The 21953-nt window shown below is 43.6% G+C and overlaps 2 protein-coding genes across 2 annotated transcripts; both read right to left on the bottom strand.

Annotated features, from left to right (window-relative positions):
• Nucleotides 1-453: 453 nt before the first annotated feature.
• On the bottom strand, nt 454-2621 carry Bfra_002812 (putative c6 transcription factor protein; the record flags this gene model as incomplete). Its single annotated transcript, XM_037333226.1, has 3 exons — nt 454-1712; nt 1770-1856; nt 1931-2621. The coding sequence occupies 3 exons, from the start codon at nt 2619-2621 to the stop codon at nt 454-456; spliced, it is 2037 nt and encodes a 678-aa protein (XP_037195354.1).
• Nucleotides 2622-20092: 17471 nt separating this feature from the next.
• Bfra_002811 (uncharacterized protein) lies at nt 20093-21733 on the bottom strand (the record flags this gene model as incomplete). The annotated part of the gene is made up of 1 exon (XM_037333225.1): nt 20093-21733. One exon carries the CDS (start codon nt 21731-21733, stop codon nt 20093-20095), a length of 1641 nt encoding a protein of 546 aa, XP_037195353.1.
• Nucleotides 21734-21953: the final 220 nt, after the last annotated feature.

Below are 21953 nucleotides of genomic sequence, written 5' to 3'. Positions count from 1 at the left end.
AAGATTGTATAATGCAATCCAATCCCATTCCGAAGTTATGCCTGGTGTGGATAAACTCGCAGGAATTCATGACGCGCGTTATAAAATAACTGGATGAACACTCTTGGTATGATGATCGACAAAGCAAGCCTTGACGTCAGGTACGAAAATCATGGGACTTGAGGCGGTAAGTAATTATCGATCCGAATAATTTCGGTCCGCATCTGCATGTTTTTTGTCCATGCCGAGTTTCCTGTGTGGAATGTAGGCTGTTGGATAATCCTAGATGTGATGCGAGATCCATGTCTTTATCGGTGCCACCGTCGCACAACATGTAGGTTCTAGACTTCGTAGAACCTAGACCGGAGAGATCTCCGTAGCCATGTTGCGGTGAACCAATTTGGATTCGGTTTGATGAAGATGAGTAATTGATCATATTCTTGTGATTAGGGCGATGAGTATGATGATGAAAATTCAAGTAGCCAAAAAATCCATGCCCATTTCATGAGCCAAGCTTTGCCAATCCCAACTTCTCTCATCTTGAGCATCCATTAATCTCCAAACTTCTTCAAGCACCTTTAAGGCAGCATCTGAATTTCGGAATTCCATATAGGCTTTCACTACACTAATGGCTTTTCTGATAGGTTCTCGTTGTCTTTCCTCAAAAGCAGCGCAACCGATGATAAAAGCTGGGGCCAGAACGAGAGTTTGAGCTGGATCACGAGGTGGTACTTGCTCAAGTAAAGCAATTCCATCGTCAACAGCTTGTGTAATTCTGGGATCAGGCTTCCAAAATGTGGTCTTGGGAGGGTAAATAGTTCTCCATAAATAAACCCACATCATTTGTTTGTACAGTAAACCCGCAAGATCTCTGGAATCTCCAGCTGGCCACGCGGGGGTCCAATCCCGAATTCCTGCATCAATTTCGGCGGCTCTATAAAGGGCATTGTAGTTTACCACAGGGTCGATGTGATTCTGCATATTTTCACGAATCGTGTTGCGAATATTCGTTATTTTAGACATGTAGAGAAAAAGACCATCATTGACACCTAAGAGGCGAACGGCATCAGGTTCAATGATATTGGATGGAAGATTCCAATCATCAGACACGGTGCCCAAACGGCTACGCTCTGGCATTGTGTTGGGTAAAGAGATTATCTCGTCGAGAATGATGTGAAATTGGAAGAATTCCTCAATAAAATTCGAGAAAGGACCTTCCTTCAGTGGAGCTGATTTGATCATATTTTGATAGGTGTTGAGATGAAGGCGGTGTTGCCCGCTTGGATTTGGGTCTGCGAGGGTTTGAAGAACGAGACATAACATTTGTCCAAGGCATGCGGAGACGACTGTGGTGTCGGTTTCATCTCTGATCTGGGTATTTACATCAATACTCAAAATCTCCTTGATAGCTTCCGAGTGATGATATTGAGACCTTTCCTCTAAAGATTCTTTATTGATATCGGGGTGTTGTTGAAGTAACTTTTGACCATATTCCGAGTCGTAATCAATATGTTTACTCGAAAGTGCAAGAATGGAATGCATGAGACCAGCATGCTGTACAGCCATTGGTAGTAATTGATCCTTGAAAGCATTCTTGTCTGCACCTTCGACAGTGAAAATGTGACTTAATCTGTAGATATAATGTTCGAAAAAGACTTTGTCGCCAGAAGTTTCCACTCCATGAATGACAGGCTGAAGTGTAATATTGGGTAAGCTAATTCTTCGCAGACGGGCTGTCGATTTAATCAGTACTTCCGTTTTTGATTGCTGGCATTTCCACAAGGTCGTACCTTCTTCAGCCTTTTCCTTTCCACTCTTCCAGACTTGTCTTTCTGGGTACCCTTCACAGACGACGGCATTCTTTTCGCAATTTAGACCTATATAATGAAAAATGATTAGTATTATTTTCAAAGAAGAAACAGTGGTACCATGCGAATGATTCAAGACGTACACCTAGGTTTCGCTTCGTCACACTTCTTCTTTCTCCTCCTGCATGTTACACAACCAGTCTTCGATCTTCCTTTTGTCACCTTGTGCGACGGTTCGATAGTTTGTACAGGATTTTTACGCGGGCGGCCTCTAGGTCGTTTCGGCTGTGTAGGCGAGGGTAACGATGAAGATGTGCGGGGAGCGACCGATTCAAGAATCGAATCTTCCTCCAAAGGCTCCAATTTCGGTTCCAACAACATATCGACGTCTTGATCATGATCATGTTCATGTTCATGTGTATGTTCGCCATCCCAACTGCCTTCAACCGATCCATCATGTTCGTGGCCATCTTCTATTTCTTCCTCGACAAATCCTCCTGAGCTCCAAGGATCACCACATGATGAACCTGCCGAAGTAATGACGGTAATTGCGGAAGAATTCGAACCATCTGAACCATCCATACTTCCGGCTCTCATTTCAATTCTCCCAAATTTATAATGTTGAAAATTAATTGAGTAATCCGCACACGATTCGTCAATTCGAACTCGTCGACGGGTTGGTGCACGTATAACTCTTGGTTGCCTGGGACTATATCGCACGCCTTGTGTTTGTCGTATAATTTCTTCGACGTCGTCTCGATCTGGGCTAGTTGAAGTATCTGACCATTCGAAGATCGCCTCCTCTGATGACACAGGTGTAAGTTGCATGTCCATATCCACCTTTCCTACCGATGAAGCTCCGACCAAAGAAAGTGATGAATGTCAATTTATTTTTGGCATTCATCAAAATATCCAAGGAAAGGACTCGTATATTAGAGACAAATTTAAAGTCAAAGTATCATTCGACGATGCTTGAAAGTATGAAAATACCAGAATAAATAAGTTCAAAAGATTTTATGTGGTAACGAATGGGTATGATAAATATAGGTATCTTTTTTTTTCTTCTTCTGCTGGGGATGATGTGGGTAGAAGTATGAAAGTATGAAAGTATGAAAGTATGAAAGTGTAATAAAGTACTCTTTTGATAAGAAAAATGTACGTAAGGATAGGTCGGTAGGTATAGATATGGATGGATGAGTGAGGTGAGTGAGGTGAGTGAGGATGTTGGTCGTGGTAGTGATGGCGGTCGTGGTGATGATGAAGGTAAGGCAAGGCAAGGCAAGGCAAGGTAAGGTATAAGAGAAGCTTTGACTTTGGATGGGAAATCAAAAGTATTATCGAGTATTAGAGAGAGCGAGGAGGTTCACGATAGTATATTACTGGCAACGCCAATGCACCAAACGTCCATCCACTCTCTTCTTTGCCGATTGAATGGAAATAATATAATGTTCGAGTTTCGGGGTAAAGAGGAAAGATTCGATTCAGCGGGTCTGTTGTCAAGGATAATTAATAATGAGAGACGGGGGTTATTTTGAATTGCGACCGAAGAAACTAAGATGATTATGAAGGGGAGGTGGAACACTTTAGTATGATGATTGGTGAAGGGGGTGTGGGAAGGGAAGGGGAAGGGAAGGGCAGGGAGGGCAGGGAGGGCAGGGAGGGCAGAGGATAAAGGGTAAAGGGTAAAGGGTAAAGGTAAAGGGTAAAGGATAAAAGGTAAATCGTAAGTAGTAAAGCGAGGAGGGATGTTGATGTCAGGATGTTAAGATGGTGAAGGGGTAGTGGGTGTGGATGTGGATGTGGGTGTGGATGTGGATGTGGATATGATGGATATGGATAGGTATGGGTGGATAGGTATGGATCTGGATGAGGGTGTGGGTGTGTAGGTACGGGAGATGGACGTGCACAAATTGAAATCTGAACAAGGGGCCCTTACTTGTATAATCTTCGAATTGAGATTCAATTCCGTTTCGTTCCAAATTTCCAATTAACCCAAAGCTACGTGAGTGGAGTCTGGGTATGAGAGGACTCAGAGGAGAGGTTTCCGTATGGATGGATACCTGGGGACTTCCGTGTGTATGTGTGTATGTGTGTATGTGTGTATGTAGTTATGTAGTTATGTAGGTATGTAGGTATGTAGTTATGTAGGTATGTAGGTATGTAGGTAGGTGTGTACGGCGGTATGTATGGTGGTTGGTATATGGTTGGTATATGGTTAATGATGATATCGCCCGAAGTAGCTGTTCCGCCTTCGATCCCTCACAGGACTCACGTCGTCTCAAACGGACGCTGCTGAGTATCGTATGGAGGAAATCCAAAGGACACTGGTTGAAATTATACGATGGATATATAAACCTGGATCTTTTTCTTCCCCTCTTTACGGTATAACGTAGTAACGTAACACAATTCCAAAAACTGGGGGGAAAGAAAAATAAAAGATGTTTCGTTGGTTGTACAATTTTCAAATGAAATTGTACATGTACGAGTGTGTGTATGTATATATGTATCCGTACAATATGGATGTAGGTGTGTACAAGAGGAGTGTGAACACAGAGACAAGAAAAGATCGATAGATGTATACGAATATGTATTTATTGACGAATCAGCCAAGGAAGAAGAGACCAAGATCCGGAAAAGAAGGACCACCACCCCCAGAATTGGGATTTGCAGTTTAAAACGGGTAACAAACTGCAATTAGTCAAGTTGGCCTCTGGTATGAATTGTTTATTCGATCTGTCCTACCTATTGTTGCAAGGTTGAGAAGAGGATGCTTGCTTGCTTGCTTGCTTTGCTTTGCTTCCAGTTGTCTTCGTCCTGCTTGCAGATGGCTAGGTCGAAACTACTGTACGAAGTAATAATGTATGGGTAATAGATGAACAGGCCTAGGCGAGAACCACTTAAGAGGACAGGGTCGCAATTTGTTCCGTGATGCAGAAATAAAGGCTTAGGTATAGGGTACGGCACGTAGGTTGGTTGAATTTGAGAAGGTAAGACAGGTGTGCGAATTATGTGATGCTCTTTTGGGTCGAGAATACTCCTTCGTTTCCCTTCCACTTCGATTTCTCCAGACGATGACAAGTCAAGCCAATGTGAGACCCGTTTGATTGTTTTGTTAAGATAGGATGGTCCGTGATGGGTGGTCCAGGAGGATGTGGTATTGCGGTATTGCAAGGGATTCGGGATGGACGGGGAAGGATAATAGACGAGGCAGAGGTAACGTGAAGGGGGAAAGCTTCTTGATATCTGATGATCCGTTGAGAGGGAAGAGAGAGAATGGTCTAATGTGATGTTATGTCTCTCGTTGATACGAATACGTCTAGAGATACATGTGTATCATGATATATGTGTGTATATATACAAATGGTGGTATAGCTAGGATGAAGTGATATAGAGAACTATTACTCAAAACAGATAGATCTAAGGATCCAAGAAAACATCAATGAGTTCACTAAGTATCATACGAGTAACCAAAAAAAAAAAAAAAAAAGATCATTTTGATTCCAGAACCATGCCTCTCAATTCAGATGAATTCTCGGGGCAAAAACCAGTGACATTCAATGTGTCCCTGAATCGTGCATCACAGATCGAAAAGCTCTAAAAATCATTAGACTTATAGAATCCAGTTAGATCACTTGGTAGACATCACATATCATGCTCTCCATGCTTCTCACGGGATGGCTGCTCTCCGGTTCATTAGAGAAAACCCGTCGTTGGTAGGCTCAGCTCAGAAGCGTCACATCCCGAATAATGCAACAGGCAGGATATAGGCTGAAAAGTTTCGACGAAACCCTCATCTATTGTTTATCATTCATGGGTTTCAATGGGATATTGACATATCGCATTCTCAATAGGTTTGGTGGTTGTCTTGAAGATATCATTGCTTGAACGAATGATCGGTTCTCAAGCTGAAGTTTTGAAGCGGTAGAAAAGGGTTTCAGCTCAGGGATATTTTAACTTTTCCATGGGCGATCCTCGATTCTCTGGGGTGAGGGTGAAATTCGGGGGACTTTGATTTGAATATGTTTTTCCCTTGTTATGGAATAGGAAGACCGAGAAATCTGTGAAGTTTGAAGTTTGGATCGATCTCTGAGCAAGTGTCATGAAGTTTCCACATTCCATGGTTCAAGGGATTGAGGAATTGGAGGGAGAGTGAGGCGTGAGGCGAATTATGGAAGAAAGGTTTCCACTTTTTCATCTCACAGGGTTAGAGGAAGTTTTCTTCCGTTAGACATCCGTAGAATGAGAGGTTTACGGGATATTCTGGAAATAATGATCAAAAGATGTAGTCAAGATCTAAATAGGGAATGATATGAAGGCAGTGCCGCAGGAGGGAAAGTATCTCCTACCGAATCGCCATATAAACAATGTGATGAATATGTGATGCCATGAACTCGGAATGATATATCATATTTACATTATTGCTAATATTACTTACTACTCTTACTACCTGCTACCTACTTCCTACTATCTATTCTTAAAATTCTTATTGAAATCACATTTCTTTTTGAATTCTAGTTCCAACCCCGCCTTAACCTTACAGAGAAATGTCACACAAGTCAAAAAGTCACCAAGCTTTCTCTAATGCTTTACCTGTGCTCGTGCCATCCATATCTGCTGCTGAATAAAATCCAGGCTAGAACTTCCTTTGTACTAATAGAGGTCTAACGTAGATTTAATGATCTAACGAGGATCGCAACTAGGAAGATCCTTGATGAATTCTTGCATATCTATCTGCAGTATCTGTAGTGTCTGTAGTGTCTACCAAGGTATCTGGGTAAGGGTAAGTTCCTAGGAATATTAGACTATTTCATAACTCGTAAGATTTTCTGATGATTCCTTCATAAAAATACTCTCTTACTCATGTTACACTAAGTCAATTGGACGGATTAGGGGGAACAGTGAACATCGAAATGAACATCTAACGGAACATCTAACGGAACATTCAACTGAGCATCTAATTGGATATCTAATTGAACATTCACAAAAGAGGACCCCTTACAGAACAATCTTTTTTACCTTGGATTAATTAGAATCTATAAAAACTCCATCAAAAACAATATCCATCAATCTCTCCAATCTCTCGCTAAATTTCACCTCTTTTCGCCATGAATCAACCCTTGCGTAACTCTTTCACATCAGGCGTACATGCATTCAATCTTGTGTAGTCCTAATCAACATACTAACCTACTAACAACTTGGCCTTTCTTGTCTCCTCATCCACACAACACCAACATCGTCGGCATCAAAGACATTTCATCATCGTGACCTTTTTTGGATCCTCGGACGGACAAAATAAAATAAAAAGTACACTTAACTAGATACATATCCATTGCGCATACATACATACATCGTACATACGCTACTGGGAATACGTGCAGAAGTGGAAATATTGATCGTCGTCGGCCCTTTCGCTATCAAAATTGGGGGATAGTACTTTTTTTCATTTTTTTTCTTCACCCGTCCATACGTGTGTACATCTCTCTCTTCCCCTTCCCCTCCCCCGTTATGGTCTGTACTCAACTTGGAGATTGAGTTTCGACGTTTGAATCATGTTGGAGGAGAAATCAAACGTTTGAATCATGTTGAAGGGGAATTGCACGTTTGATTCATGTTGGGGGATACAGAGGTAAGGATGGTGTAGATGTCACTGTATGACGATTCGATTTCGATGTCCTAGATACAGTATGGTAGATGGTATGTACGTATGTACACTTTATAAATGAATTCGGATCAAATTGACGAATTAGACTCTCGAGTTAATAATGTCAGGAAATCATTTGAGTACTAGGCAGGCAACTCAATACCAATGAAGTAAATCATCTCTAATGACCCCCCTCTTTCGACCCTTCGACCCTTTTTCACAACCAATCCACCACACACTGAACCAACCATCTAGGGGCACGGAAGATGTCAAAAAACTACTTTGTACTGAAAAGCCCGGTAAGAATGCAAGTAATCCCAGTCGAAATTCTTCAATAACCCTTACCCCATATGTCGTAGCACCAAAATGACAGGTTCCTGTTAAGGGTGTTGTCGCGAATGTTGATGCTTTTTATTATGGAGAGAGAGATCAACAAATCAGTCTTGTTATTATAAATCTGTCTAGTCTACGACATGGACATTCCGGCATCTTCCATTTTCGAGAAGATCCTAGACATTCTTTCATGTACTCTATGTATATTCCGGTAGATACTTATCTACAACCGGACGAGGACGATTATCATGATACTGATTACTTGTAAAATCAACCCCTTCAATTTCTCTGGAGATGAGACGGGTACACGTATTATAGGAGTAGTAGATTCGATGGATGAGAACCTAGGAATTGAATGATAAAGTGCCGATATTATGATCCGAGCTCCCTCTCTCCCACCCAGGTCCTACCTAGGTACTTTAGTTCACTAATCCATTGTCTGAGCGAGAACTTCGCATCGGACCGTCTCCATCTAGGTAGATTCTAGATGTAGCTACCAAGTACCAGTTTCGAGCCAGTCTACCACGGACACCACGGAGCGGCCCTCAATCTTTAATAAGGTCTTTTCGCGCGCGCACCAACGTCAACGTCCACATCTTGATTCTGGAGATCGAAAATAGACAGCGGAAACTAATCGGATATAATCTCATGAGGGATGGATCCAGTGGGATTCAAATCAAAGCTCACCCTGTCCGTCCGTTTAAATGACCAATCCTTTGGAGTCGCACTTTAGTCGTACAATGATGACTACAGAGCGCAGAATGATTGCTGTCAACTTGTCAAATGGATAATTTGCGAGTCATTAGCTTTGTGTAACCTTTCATTTTTGTGTAACCTTTGTGTAACATATATCTTCAATACGATACACATCATGTGATACCATGTGCTTTTTCGAGAAGATGTTATCCGAGTCAGTAATTCTTTCGTCTCTGGGAATTCTTGACTCATACCATTTATAATTACTATCAACCCAATTCAGTAATTCACGATGCTTACTTTTCCAGAGTCACTGTAACACTCCCTAATCCTTCTCTCTATCATTTAAATCGAAAAATGAAATATATACAAAAATTGAAAATAGAAATAAAAATAAAAATAAACTCAAGAAATAATAAAATAAACATTGGCCTACAATACCTACCTGCCATCAAAAACCAAACTCTAATCCTCATCCTCCCTCGCACCTCGACATTCCTCCATCCATCCCCTTCTCTACCCCACACCAAAGAACAGATCATCTATTCCTCCAGCCATGATCCCTCCCATGAACAAACATTATCACAACCCTCCCATCACGGAAAAAGCAGAGACCGAATAGGCCGAGGCCGAGCCCAAAGCTCAAATCCTTACCCGCGGTGAAAGCCAAGCAATGCCACTCCGTTACTCCGTGTTATCACTGCCATCCGTACGTACCACACTATAGATATTGAATATTTTAACTTTCGCCTCCAGAATCCTTCGTCTCCGTTAATCATTATCACACCCTCATGGCCCACTGAAGATATCGAAGGTATGGAATGGAATCCTTGGCATAGAACATCATCATTGCATGTATATCTTTGGAGTTGAAATCATGAGGGTATCTACCGCAAAGTTTATCGCAACCGGCACTTCCGAACATGTTCGTCTCGATTAGATGATTTGAGTGCCGTGCTTTGGGGGGGATGGATGGGTCTGGGCTTGCTTGTGTTTTTGATGTGCTAATTGCTGGATATATGGGATGGATAGGTAGGTATGAGGTTCTTCACTGTGCATGATTTCATGCTTGTCTGTCTGGGTGTATCTATCTATCTCTCTGTAAATCCATCAATACAATAAACAACACCCACAGCGCAAATTCCCAATTCCCAATACCCCATACACCACCATCCGTTCCATCCCTCCCCGCTATCTCCATCTCCCCTTCCCCCCCAATCTTCACCTTCTCACCCAACCCATCTACAATCTATCCACGCAATCTCCATCCGCTCCTCCCCTCCCCAACCCAACTTTAAATCCACTCATCTCCATTCCTATCTCCATCTCGTCCTCCTTCTTACCGTAAGCATCCAATCATACCACCCCCTCCGTATCCCATAAACTTTATCCGTCTACCATCAATCATCTCCCCAGAAGCTCATTTCAACACACATACCCATACCCCGTCAAGCTGAGCAAGGAGACGAGACGAGACAAGAAGACAGGAGGCTGAGCAGTATGTACATTCATAAGCACCGAACATCAACTATCAACATTTAACCTCCGACTATTAAGTTCCGAATTTAACTTTGAGCCCCAACCCATACCCGTCCCATCCCATACCGAACCAACTAGTACATCAGTAAACTAGCGAATCAGTAAATCAGTAGACCAGCAGACCAGTAAACTCTATTCCATCACTACCGAGCCCCTGAAACACACATACACCAACACCTCTTCCCAAGCAAACAAATGGACAAGCCACCTATCTACCTCCCTAAAAGAGTAATAATCATCCGCGCTTACAAACCACACTGCAAACCGCTGCGAAAATCTACAAATCTCAGCCACGGAGCCACGGAGCCACGGGAGTAGATCAAGGGAAGGAGGGGAACTGTAAACGGTTTCAACGGCTGCGAAGGGGGTCTTGTGATTTGTGTGCATGCGGAGAATCGAGGGTGGTTACGTGGTTACGTGTGTGGTTATGTGGTTAGGTATGTATGTATGTGTGTATATATGTACGTATGTACGAAAGAAGGAGGTATGTAAGGAGAGAAAGGTAAAGTTAAGTTTGGGTAGAGGTGAATAGAGTTAGCTTGGGTTAGGTACTGATCGGTGACTGGGATCGGCAAATGTCATAATTCGTGTAACATGTGGTCTTTTTTAAGGTTTGATGGATGTGCATGCTAGGGAGGTGGGAGGTAGGTACCTGAATGATAGTTTTACTTGTTCATCTGATCTGGATTCTGGGAGGATGATAGGCTGGAGATGGAGATGTGAGTTATATTTGTAAAATGTTGTGTATTGTATTAGAAATAACTGGATAGGGATTATACCATGGATGATTATGATACGTGATGAGAGATTTTTCTATCACCTTACTTCACACAAGGTATTAGATGATATCTCTTCCATCTCCTCATCTATTGCTCCCTACAGTCCAAAATACCTACCTCTACAAAACGTCACACCCCCTTCCAGACCCCCCTGCACCGCTCCCCTGCAAATTCATTACTCCAAACTCAAAAATCAACATTCTCTGCGCACGCCAAACTCAAAACTCAAAATTTCAGCTCTCGAATCCCATCAATCTCTCACCTCCGCAAATACAACATTCCCATCTCCTATGGCATGGACCTCTTTCGGATGAGCGGAGATTCCGATGAATTCCAGAAACTGAATTTGAGAAAACTTAATGTCAGTCGGTACTGGAGCATATCATGCCACTGCGAGACCTAGATGAGCGGACTTCAGGTACGGAGGGTTTCAGGATTATGGGCATGCATTATGATATCGTATAGTATGCGAAGAAAGTAAGATATTTTATTCTCCAGGCTCCGTTTCGTAGAGCCCTGTTTTCTACGAGATCCCCTGAGTTTCTTCGCATCCAAGGTCTTCCTCGTGCGAGATAGCCTTTTGTCCATTATTCTTCATGTCAAGAAGGACGTTAAGGCCCATTCATTATGTCAAGATAGAAGTGACCATGCAGCGTTTATTCCAATGTGACACATCCTACCGCCGCTGGTTTGGCGCCCATATGTAATCTTACCCCTTCTGTAAACCTCCCCGATCCATGTTTACACAAGGGACACCGGGGGTTGCTTCAGGGCTGGGATCGCTCTCGGACGGAGTTATACATCGGATTTAGTAACATGTCGTATCATGGTACCCGATCATCTCGCGCCTCGTATACTTCAACGTTGTCTTGACGGAAAGTTACCATCATCATCAACGTCGCGGTGAACGGAGATACCTCCGTCTATCAAACACCGTACGAGTACAACAATACTTACAAGACAAATGCTGACAAATTGTCAGCATAAGCCACTCCACTGTAAGCACTGAACCAGACTTTGGGGATGGACTGCGCATGGATTTTCGCATTCTTGGGTCCGTTGGGTAATTGTCTAGTGAGGTAAGCTTACGCCTCCGTGTTCCTAGGAAATGATTTTTATTAAAGATGTATTTGCTGGTTTTCTGGATGTGGTACGATATGAGATGTGATGAGATGTCACCACTTACTGAGTTAGGTTCCAATGTTTCGCACAGACCTTCCGCAGCATTGATGCCAATCCTCGCATCCCGTAAGTGGAATGATGTATGGGGCTTGGTCCCTTGACGGGATTCATCATTTGATGAACACAAGAAACAAACGGCTGGCTCTAGCTTTTGGAACTAACTAGGCTCTGGGTAGCTTTTGAGCGGGTAGACTGGAAGGGATAGATACGATGGATCCAATGGTATATTCGAATTGGGATTTGGATGGAGACTGATGATGATGCGATGCTGAATCATTCCCCCATTCTTCAACATGCTGGATGCATCGCAACTTAAGTTACGAGAATCCGGATATAAAGTCCCCAATGTAGAAATTCTGGTATGATGCTTGGGCACCGGGGAGATAACAAGCAGGTACGTACGTGTACTTCCGTGACATTTCTTCTCGATAGTTCGGTATAGAACCAATGAGATGAAACAAGGGGAACTTTAATCTCAAATGATTGGTGGATATCCACTATCGGTGCGAAATTGAGGAAAGGAGGTGGAGTAGCGATACTGTGACTTTTTGTGTAACCATTGGCTTTTCCCATGGAGACAATAGTTGATAAGGAAAGAATGGGGATGATCACGGGAAGATAGATAGGAATTGACTAGTTAGAATTGATGGACCACAGCTTCATTGACGGCTGGTGGGCTCGATGCATTGATTACTGATCGATTGAAGAAAATAGAATGGGAAAAGGTCGGGCAATTGTTGGGCGGGTTAGATGAATGGATATCAATGGATATTCATGCTTACTGACGCTTATTGATATTCAGCTTATTCTAGAACAAGGCAGAGAGATAGATCACAAAATGGAAATGGTACGTAGCGATAGTTGAAGAGGCATGAATACACGGGAGAATAGGGGGGTCATTGAAAATCATCAATATCATCAATATCATCATCATCATTTCATAATTTCATATTGATTATCCTCATTATATCCTCCTCTAACACACCCATGTCCGCCTGTCCATAAGCCCACCGTTAGAATCCCCAATCCTACCCTTCATCCCTATTCAAATGTCAGCACCTCATTCACAATCCTTCCCTCAGCACCCTCCAACCCGAATCTTACACCCCCAATCCGGACCGACCAATATCAATCTCGGCCCGTGCAGCTGAGAAATAATGTTACAGAAGTTCGTTCGTCAGCTTCTGTCCCGTTGCCATGCATTTATGTTCGGTTCCATGGGATCGGGTTCAGCTCTAGGGTGATATTACTGGTGGTACGAAAAGCTTGGGATGAATGGATAGGATGAAAAGATGGGTAAAGTGTACGGGGATATGGTAGGGCCGTAGGCCGTGTATGTGTGATTTCGGGTTGTTTTCTACATGCTGATTATTTATGCAGGAGTAGTGGTTGCATCGTGGTTGTGAATGGTTGATGATTGCTTAGAGGCATAGCATTCATTTACTGGGTGAGAGAAATGCAGGACTCACCCTTTTGGTTCACAGATTGCATACAGCCGATCTAACTATCTCACTAACTCCCTTTTTCACACGCAGACTGTAACAAATTCGTTCGCTTCAACATTCACATTGACATCTGCATGGCCTAGGCAGAAGATTTCGTGTTGTACGAGACTTGTTCGTCAGTTTCCTGTTTATCCTGCTTCCTGGTGATTCCAATTACTCCTGCCCTGCAATTCTATTAGCTTCCATGGTTCGTTTGTATGCAAGTGCTGACTGTGTTTTGTACCAGTACTTTGTTTCGTATGGTGAAATACATTAAAATATGCGTAGTATGGGGATGAGACCAGCAGGAATGGGGGATCACCTTCGCTAATTCGGTTTTGAGTTCCGACGCCGATGAGAGGTGGTCGGTTTCGAGACGGGGAGAGTGGGATTTTGGGAGGGGGGCATGTACGATGGAGGAACTAGTGGTGAGCTGGAAATTGCCTTATGCTGCTGCGTTGTCACTGCAAGTATTTGAGATTCGAAACGCTAATTGGTACATGCAATGGAATGGTAATAGAGACGCAGAAAATGAGGAGCTGGGTAATAGAGTAAAGTGGAGGGCTGGAATGTGTCTACCCGTGTCCACGCCACAACCCCGCATTGTATGGGTGTATACCTCAGGAGAGGTTGAAGTTATGAGCCAAGGATGTCATATTGTTCTTACCAAACAGTTGAGAATATTCAGAAGTTGCTGACAGGGCAGAGAAGATGTGACGGATGATATATCACATGAAGAAAAGAATACCTGGGTAGTCTGGATAGAAGCTCTAGAATATCAATCCACCTAGCCTCTTGAAGAATCATTAGAAGCAGCACCCTTCAAATCAATGCAATGGATGCAATAAATGCACATATAATATAGAAAAACAAGCTAAGCAATAAACTAATCAGTGACATCTTTCCCATCTCTTGATCAGGAATCTTCAAGTGAACCCCGAAATCATCACTTACTCACTCACTCACTCATTCATCAATCAATCAACACCAACCACCTCCCACCCGAACATCTTGGCAAGCTATATCACCCCAATGACTAAGACCAAGAACTGCATCCCTATCACCGTAACACATGGCCACGGGATCACTACACATACCATATGCACGCTATCCACGAGTCACTAGCATGGCAATTCTCAACCTCTCCTAAGGTTAATTATTGGCGCAAACGAGCTCATGAGATGAAACTAAAACATGTCCATTGGGATGATCGAAAGAAGGTGTCAATGCACAAAAGTTTATCGGATGAGAAAAGTAGGTTGGAGGAAAGGAATTCCCCGAATTTACGATAGGATCGGTGGAATGTAGGGAAATGTGATGCATCACTTCCTGATTCAGTATACTAGGTAGCGATGCTATATCCCGATTATTAATATACCTCTTTGAGAAATACATCCAAGATATAATAATATTATTCCTTCGTCCCATCACATCATCCATCATCTATCATTCCGTCCCCTCCACCCTAGCAGAAACTCTAAAACCGCGCCACAAAATCGTGACGAACAACCCAGTCCCTCAGTCCATAGTAAATAGGTAACATCGTTAGATCACCACGCATGTCTCAGCATCCCGAATCAAATATAGCAAGCAAGTGCGTGCAATCAATGTCACCCCAAACTCAAGATAGTTCACCTCTCGTATCTCCAACGAATCCGGCCCCCAATTCTTCACCCCAGAATCTCACCCTTCGGTCGCGGCATGCGTGGCGGCGCACCCGTGCATCCCGATGTAGCACCAGCGCGATTCCGCGTCCATGCACCACGACCGTTTTGGTGAAACGGCATACGGCTGCTGGAGTGTGAGACTTGATGGGCTTTGTATTTTGGAGCGCTTGTGGGAGGTATGTGAGGGGTTTGGGGAGTTTTAGAGGACGCTCGGGATTTAAATTCGGAGGTTCAGCTGGGGTGCAGAATGCTATCTTTCAGTATCCTATACGGGATAGATGGATGGATGGATGGTTCAGGAATCAATAATGCGAAGGTATGGGTGGAATTGTCCGGTGCATTGCATGGACTGTAGACTGGAGAATTTTACTGTATCATATGCTACGATCAGCATACACCCAAACTCTTCTGTTTCCGATACTGGCTCCAGAACTTTTCGTGTTCGTTTCACACACACACACACACACACACACACACACTATCTTTATCACGGCATAACATGGCCTCGTAATCATGCTTACACAAGGAAAGACAGCGGCGGAGGCGGAGATATCTCGTCTCGATTCACACCCCTACATAATATACATCGGATACGAAAATATCGTACACAGACGGGATGTGAGGAATTCAAGTATATGGATAAATTTGTCTATTAATCAAGGCATCATCGTATTTCACCTCATTTCGGCTTACTTTCCTTCCATCCATTTCTTCCCTCCTCTTCATCCATAAGCTTACTCACCACCCAATCCAAGATCCTCGCCGTTTCTCTCCCCCTTGCCGATCGACTCATCATTCGCTTCGGACTCGGCACCTCTTATGCAAATCGATCGGAAGGTAAATTACTCACATGCTGTATACGCCTACCAATACTACCTTTACCCTCCGTTAATTCTCTATTCTATTATTCCTTCTCTCTCATGTCATCTCTCCCCGTTTCATCTATTCAATATTTTACAATGCACCAGCCAAGTAGATATCCAAGACATCACACATAAACCCCCCATCAATCTAGATTACCACACCACCACCCCATCACTTCACTACAATACCTCCCCTATAACAAACCAGACCCAGCCATAAATCTCACCCACATCTCACAGAGGCTCAAATCCACACACGCCTCTTGAATAGCAAACGTATTTCAAATCAACATCAGCCAACCAACCAACTTTCTCACGTCACACAGAATATGAGATATCAAAAACCAGACATCACAGACCCATCTAGTTCTTTCCCAACTCATCACCCCATCCAATTCCCATCTCTCTCATCCACACTTTCACACCCAGCTATAAACTAAAAAAAGCCCTCAGCCCTAAACACACATCTCCCACATTTTCCCAATCACACCGTCCAATAATGATCCAGAACCCCGAAAGAAATCTCACACATTTCGCTATGCATTATCGTGCATATATGCGTATGCGATTAGTCCATGCCCGGAGCTTTGGGTTTCAGATCGGCTCAAAAGGGCGAGGACTTTCCGGTTTTAGTGAGTGTCGAGAATCTCGTGATGCTTCCTATATCGTATCGAGCACGTATATTCCAAATACCCAAAAACGCACACGTAAACAGGTTATGAAGGTATCCACCATCATGAATGTTGTCTCACTATGACTCTCCAACTTATCATCCGTGACCAACTCTCCCTCCAACAAACCATCAAGAATACCACCCTACAATGCCGGACAGTCCGGAATATCAAAACCAAGATCAAGAAATCTAACCCCCATCCATCCAACCACCCATCTCAACCTCCCAATCAAGCACCGAACAAACCTCAAAGCGAAAAAAAACCCACTCCCACTAACCTAATTCTAACACTCAGCTGCACACCCAGATCGACAAACCCCGCCGCCAAACCCGCTCTGGTAATCCGGTACTCGGAACTCCACATTCTGCATCTCTATACGCGTTAGAGACTTCTCGATCGGATAGATGTACCCATGTAGATATCGATTCAATATAACTTTATATTAGTGATCAATAAAAATAAACAGGACCATGAATCATGGGCAGATCGTGAGGTACATACCTGTTCGGTCCACATCGAGCATTTAGAACTCTAGAGCATAGAAATAAAATTAGCACAATACATCATCATCAGAACTCCCACTAGCAGATCGATTTTCCGTCTTAGTAACTAACTTACAAAGACACCAAACCCTACACCATAAAATCCGCTCAGGCTCCCGTCTCAAAAGCCCTCAGACTCCCGCTCCCGCCAAGATTTAATCAATCAATTACTCGTGCGCTAACCTCTCTTTCCCTCTCGTTCATTCGTCTTCCCACTCAAACAAACAGAATTTCATCATCTCCCAAGCACGCAGATACCATCGGGAAATCATATATCGACGTACTGAGCCAACTCCAACATGATTACTTGAAGAAAATCCCAATCCTAGAAATAAAGCTAGAAATAAAGCTGAGGCTAAACGGAAACTCAAATCCCCAGTGACAGAAGTCAAGACACTAGTCTTAACCCTGATCCCCAGACAAACCCACCTCTTCACATCAACTCCCCCACTTTTCCCACTAGAACATCATGCGGGAGAGTGCCAAATTCCAATGGCCTTATGAGAGGAAAACTCAATTCCCGCCTCTTACACAATACGCGTTTTGCTGGAGATGTGAACCTGTCTTTTGGAAAGTAGATAGATACTAGCTCCATCATGGTAAATAGAAAAAATGAATAGAAGAAAAGACAAGACCAAGAATCAAGATACACCACCACGAATCACTAACCACTAGCCCATTCCCAATTTTCATCTCGCATCTTCCTACATGCAACGCATTACATTCCAAGCTTCTCCTCTCAAGGAACTACACTATACTCTCGAGATCCTCTCAAGCTCAACCTAGCACTCCCAATGAAAACCAAAAACACCACCTACACTGACCGGCCTCCCAACTCCCAATCTCCCAAGCTACCCAGTCCAGCCTACCTATCCAACATGCTCTCCTTCAACATCCAAGTCCCAAATCTCAACCTCCCAGCTACCTACCGCACTAGAATCCGCCAAGTGCAAATCCCATTCATTCCGTTCTCCGCTTGTACTAAACAGATGCAAGTCAGTACAAATGCAAATGCAAATGCAAATGTAGATGTAATGCACATGACCTTTGACCTTCATATCCCCTCCCTCCATGCACCGAAGAATTCCGAAGCTTCCGCCTACACTTGAACCGAAAAACAGAGCTCCAAAATTGAGACACAATGACGCTACGTAATAACAATAGCTACATACCCACCTACCTACCTAGTAAACAAAGATGAGCTGATAAATCAAAATCCAAATCCAAATCTAAACCCACCTCTAATACTATATCCATCTCCATCCAACTCAGCCCACCAAGGTTTCCATAGGAACTACAAACCTACGTATTCGTAAACTCCTCCTTGCCCCCTTAAAAATCGAGGCTGAGTACCCCCCATCTCAACCAATAACACCCACAAAATCCATGATGAACTGTCCTTTTTCTTTTTCCACCCATCCCCCGATTCTCGAACAATACTCCTTACCCAACCAAAATCACAATGCTGCAGAAATCAGCACACTTCATTCAAACCTTCCCAGTTTCCACCTTCAAAATCTGCTGATCACCGAATCCCTCCCCTCCAACCCCTCTCTCCCAGAGTCCCAAACCAGAGAATGATCTGTGACCAACTTCCGAGATCAGCAGTACCCGAAGTCTTAAAAACCCACTCTAGAAAGATCCGCACTAGAAGGATAGTAATAATTTCTTGAAATATTCAATATTAAACCATGATATACTTAGCGCACTACAATATACAGTTTTTTTTCTTATTATCCAGTTTCCCATATGTGCAAAGTGGAGTATACAACTTCTCTTTTTTTCCATTTATTCAAGGTGCACTTTGTCCAGCATGATCCTTCTAATCGAAGCATCTTGAATGCCCCCCAAAGTCCCAACAAAGATCACCATTGCACAAAGTAGGTAGGTACACATGCATGTACTTTTAGTTCCAGTATCTTCTCAACTCCACCCATCTTTTTTCAGCCTGAAAAGTCTTCAAGCACCATCCCAGAACTCTCAATCCTTCAACCAGCCTTCAAACCCATACCCGAAGAAACTCCGTACCCCTCACTCACCGCCCCTCTCCCGCCCCATTAGTCACTCCGTGGCTCCAAACTTACGATATCCCATCAATGCTCTTCGCACGATCCAGTCCCAATCCACTTTACCAACCTCCACCCAAATCCACCGCCTGCACGAAACAATAAATTCCCGCCCGTCACACGGTCGATCCGATCGATCAAGAAACCTACTCAGCTTTTTTCAGGGTTATTCGAGGTTCTGTGCTTCTTGCTCGCTTCACGATATCCTCTCGAAGCTTTAGATAGCTTCGTGGAAAGATAATTGGAACATGGACTATCCTTCGAGCAATCCCTTTCACTGTAACAATAAATCTCCAATAGCCATCAATAATTCACTCGGCATTTCGCAACTGCTGCAAGTAGTAACTGTGTCCACAACCTAGATTCTTCGAGTTCTCGCCCCTCGTATCGTACCCATCGTCTTATTGTTTTGTTTCGATAGCTCCAAGAATGGAGAAATCAAATGCCATCTTCCCAAAAGGTCGAAAGTCCAGACTCAGAAACCCAACCTTGAGTCAGGAGGTCCGAGTGTGCGATATTCATTTATCATGCCTAACTTTAAATCTCCCATACCGCTCTGAAACTAGACATGAAAAACATGGAATTGTTGTTGCAAGTTCCAAGGAATTCCAAGTTTCTGAACCGGCTTTCTCTTGCTTCGATATGTAACCATTCAGATTCCAAATATTTGCCCAAAGGCGCTGCAACCGCACTCGCAATTACAGGGCTCTGATGCTCCTTCCATGTGCCAATGTAGACTATAATTTGTAATGACTACGAGATTCAATAACAGATATTGTTGACCCAAGGTTGCCTGCCTAAACTTCAGGAGGAGAATCATTTTACCCAAAGCATATCTTTCAAGTGACACTTCGCTGCCGTTGCTGTGACTGATTCCTTAGCGCATCAATTTCTTGTTGTAATGCACTGAGGTCTGCTAGGATATTGGTATGACCACTAGTAGAGTTGACGGTGTTATTTTCTTCATATCGTGAAGTTTGTGACATGGAAGAAGCGTTAGAACTTCGCCGATATTCGCCACTGACACGAGTTGAAGAGGAAGGTGTGATTTGAGATACATCAAGACTGTTCCGTACTTGACGAGGACGTGGTGGTGGTGGTGGTGCTTGTAAAGAGGTGCGTTTGGAAATATGAGGACTTGGAGGTTCAATGCTGTGTACAGATGGTGCTCTACCGTGTTTTGAGGAGCCTCGGGTTGGTGGCGGTACAGGTAAGGACGTCACAGATGGCGAGGAAGGTGCGTGCTGCGATTGGGATCGAGAAATACCATGTTTTCGTATAGGAGGCGGAGGTGGAGCTTTCCCACTGTTAGATCGAGGTCGTCCAGATTCGATTGAGTGTACCGATGTATTGTCTTCTTCCAATCTTGGTGAAAGTCTTGCGGAACTACTTCGACTCAGTTTTGAGTCGCTGAGGAGCTGGCTGTGTCTTCGAGTAACGGGAGGTGGAGGAGCTGCCTTTCTTCTTATTGATGAAGACGGAGATGGCGGTTCTGGTGCTTTCCCCGCAGACTCTCTATCAAACGGAGATTCTCGTTCGGATTCACCGCTTTCACGAGGTGGTGCTGGAGGTAAGGGTTTGTTGAGATCTGTCAAGGAGCGATTCGGCGTTGAAGTCATAACAGGAAAGTATTGAGGGGCTGCAGATATTGACTGTGGTGGAGACAAGGGAGAAACAGCTGTAGTCTCATCCTTCAATTCCATCTTAATCAATTTGCCATGATGTCTCGAACTCGGTGGAGGTGGTCTCTTCTTCACATGTAATGATGAAGAGTCAGACACTGCCCTTCGTACTTCATCCGGCTCTGATATCTCATGTGATGATCTTGGTGATTCTGGATGCGGATCTTGTATTGGTTCGAATATCGATTGCCGTGATAGAGAAGATGTTTCTGTACTACTACTTCCCTCGTCGCGTAATGCATGAACAGGAGGGGGTTGCAGCGGGGTAGAAGATCCCAACCCCGCATTTCCGGTCATCAATAGCCTTTTGAATGCATCCACATCCATAGAAGCTCTTCCGGGATTTGTGAGTTTCGCAGGTGCTATGCTTGATGCATCTCGGCCTGAATTCTCCAACGTCTCCAATGTCTTTGAAAAGGGATTCAGGATGCGAGTCTTCGAAGTTTTATTCTCTTCCTCATCCTCTGAAATATCAGATGTAATGGTGTCAAAAGGGTCCTGCTCGTCCTCCTGAGATATTTGTAGTGGGTTTTCGAAAGGTACCGAGTCGTCCCCTATGGTAGATGTAGAGTCCGGGATCGAGGGAGATGGAGGTGGTGGAGACTGGACCCGAACTCTTTTGGGTATTTTCTTTGGCACATCTTGTCGTTCTGGATATGAATATTCGGGAATCGAATTCGCAGATGGATCCAATTGCGTGAAATGATTGACAGCAGGTATTGGAGAGGATGATGTAGTCGAAGGTGCGAAGGGTCCTTTTCTTCTGAAAGGATTAGAAGATGAGAATTCGGCGGACATTTTGTCGTGATCTACTATGAGACATTCAGTATCACACTGAAGTGGAGCTTTCAGGTCATACAAGTCGTCTTTCCATTCTATTTTGAGGTTCTCGTGAAGTTTGTATTACTCTTACCACCGGATTTCTCGGTCGTGTGTTGTTTGATTCTAGATGATGCTCAAGGTTCTTATCGTTTTATTGGTCCGTGCTAACCCTGTCGGATCGAAAGCAGCAGTTCAA

This window comes from Botrytis fragariae, assembly GCF_013461495.1.
Source record: "Botrytis fragariae strain BVB16 chromosome Unknown tig00000012, whole genome shotgun sequence".
NCBI classification, from domain to species: Eukaryota; Fungi; Ascomycota; class Leotiomycetes; order Helotiales; family Sclerotiniaceae; genus Botrytis; species Botrytis fragariae.
Note: the sequence above shows the minus strand (reverse complement) of the source record. Positions and strands in the feature narration are given on the sequence as shown.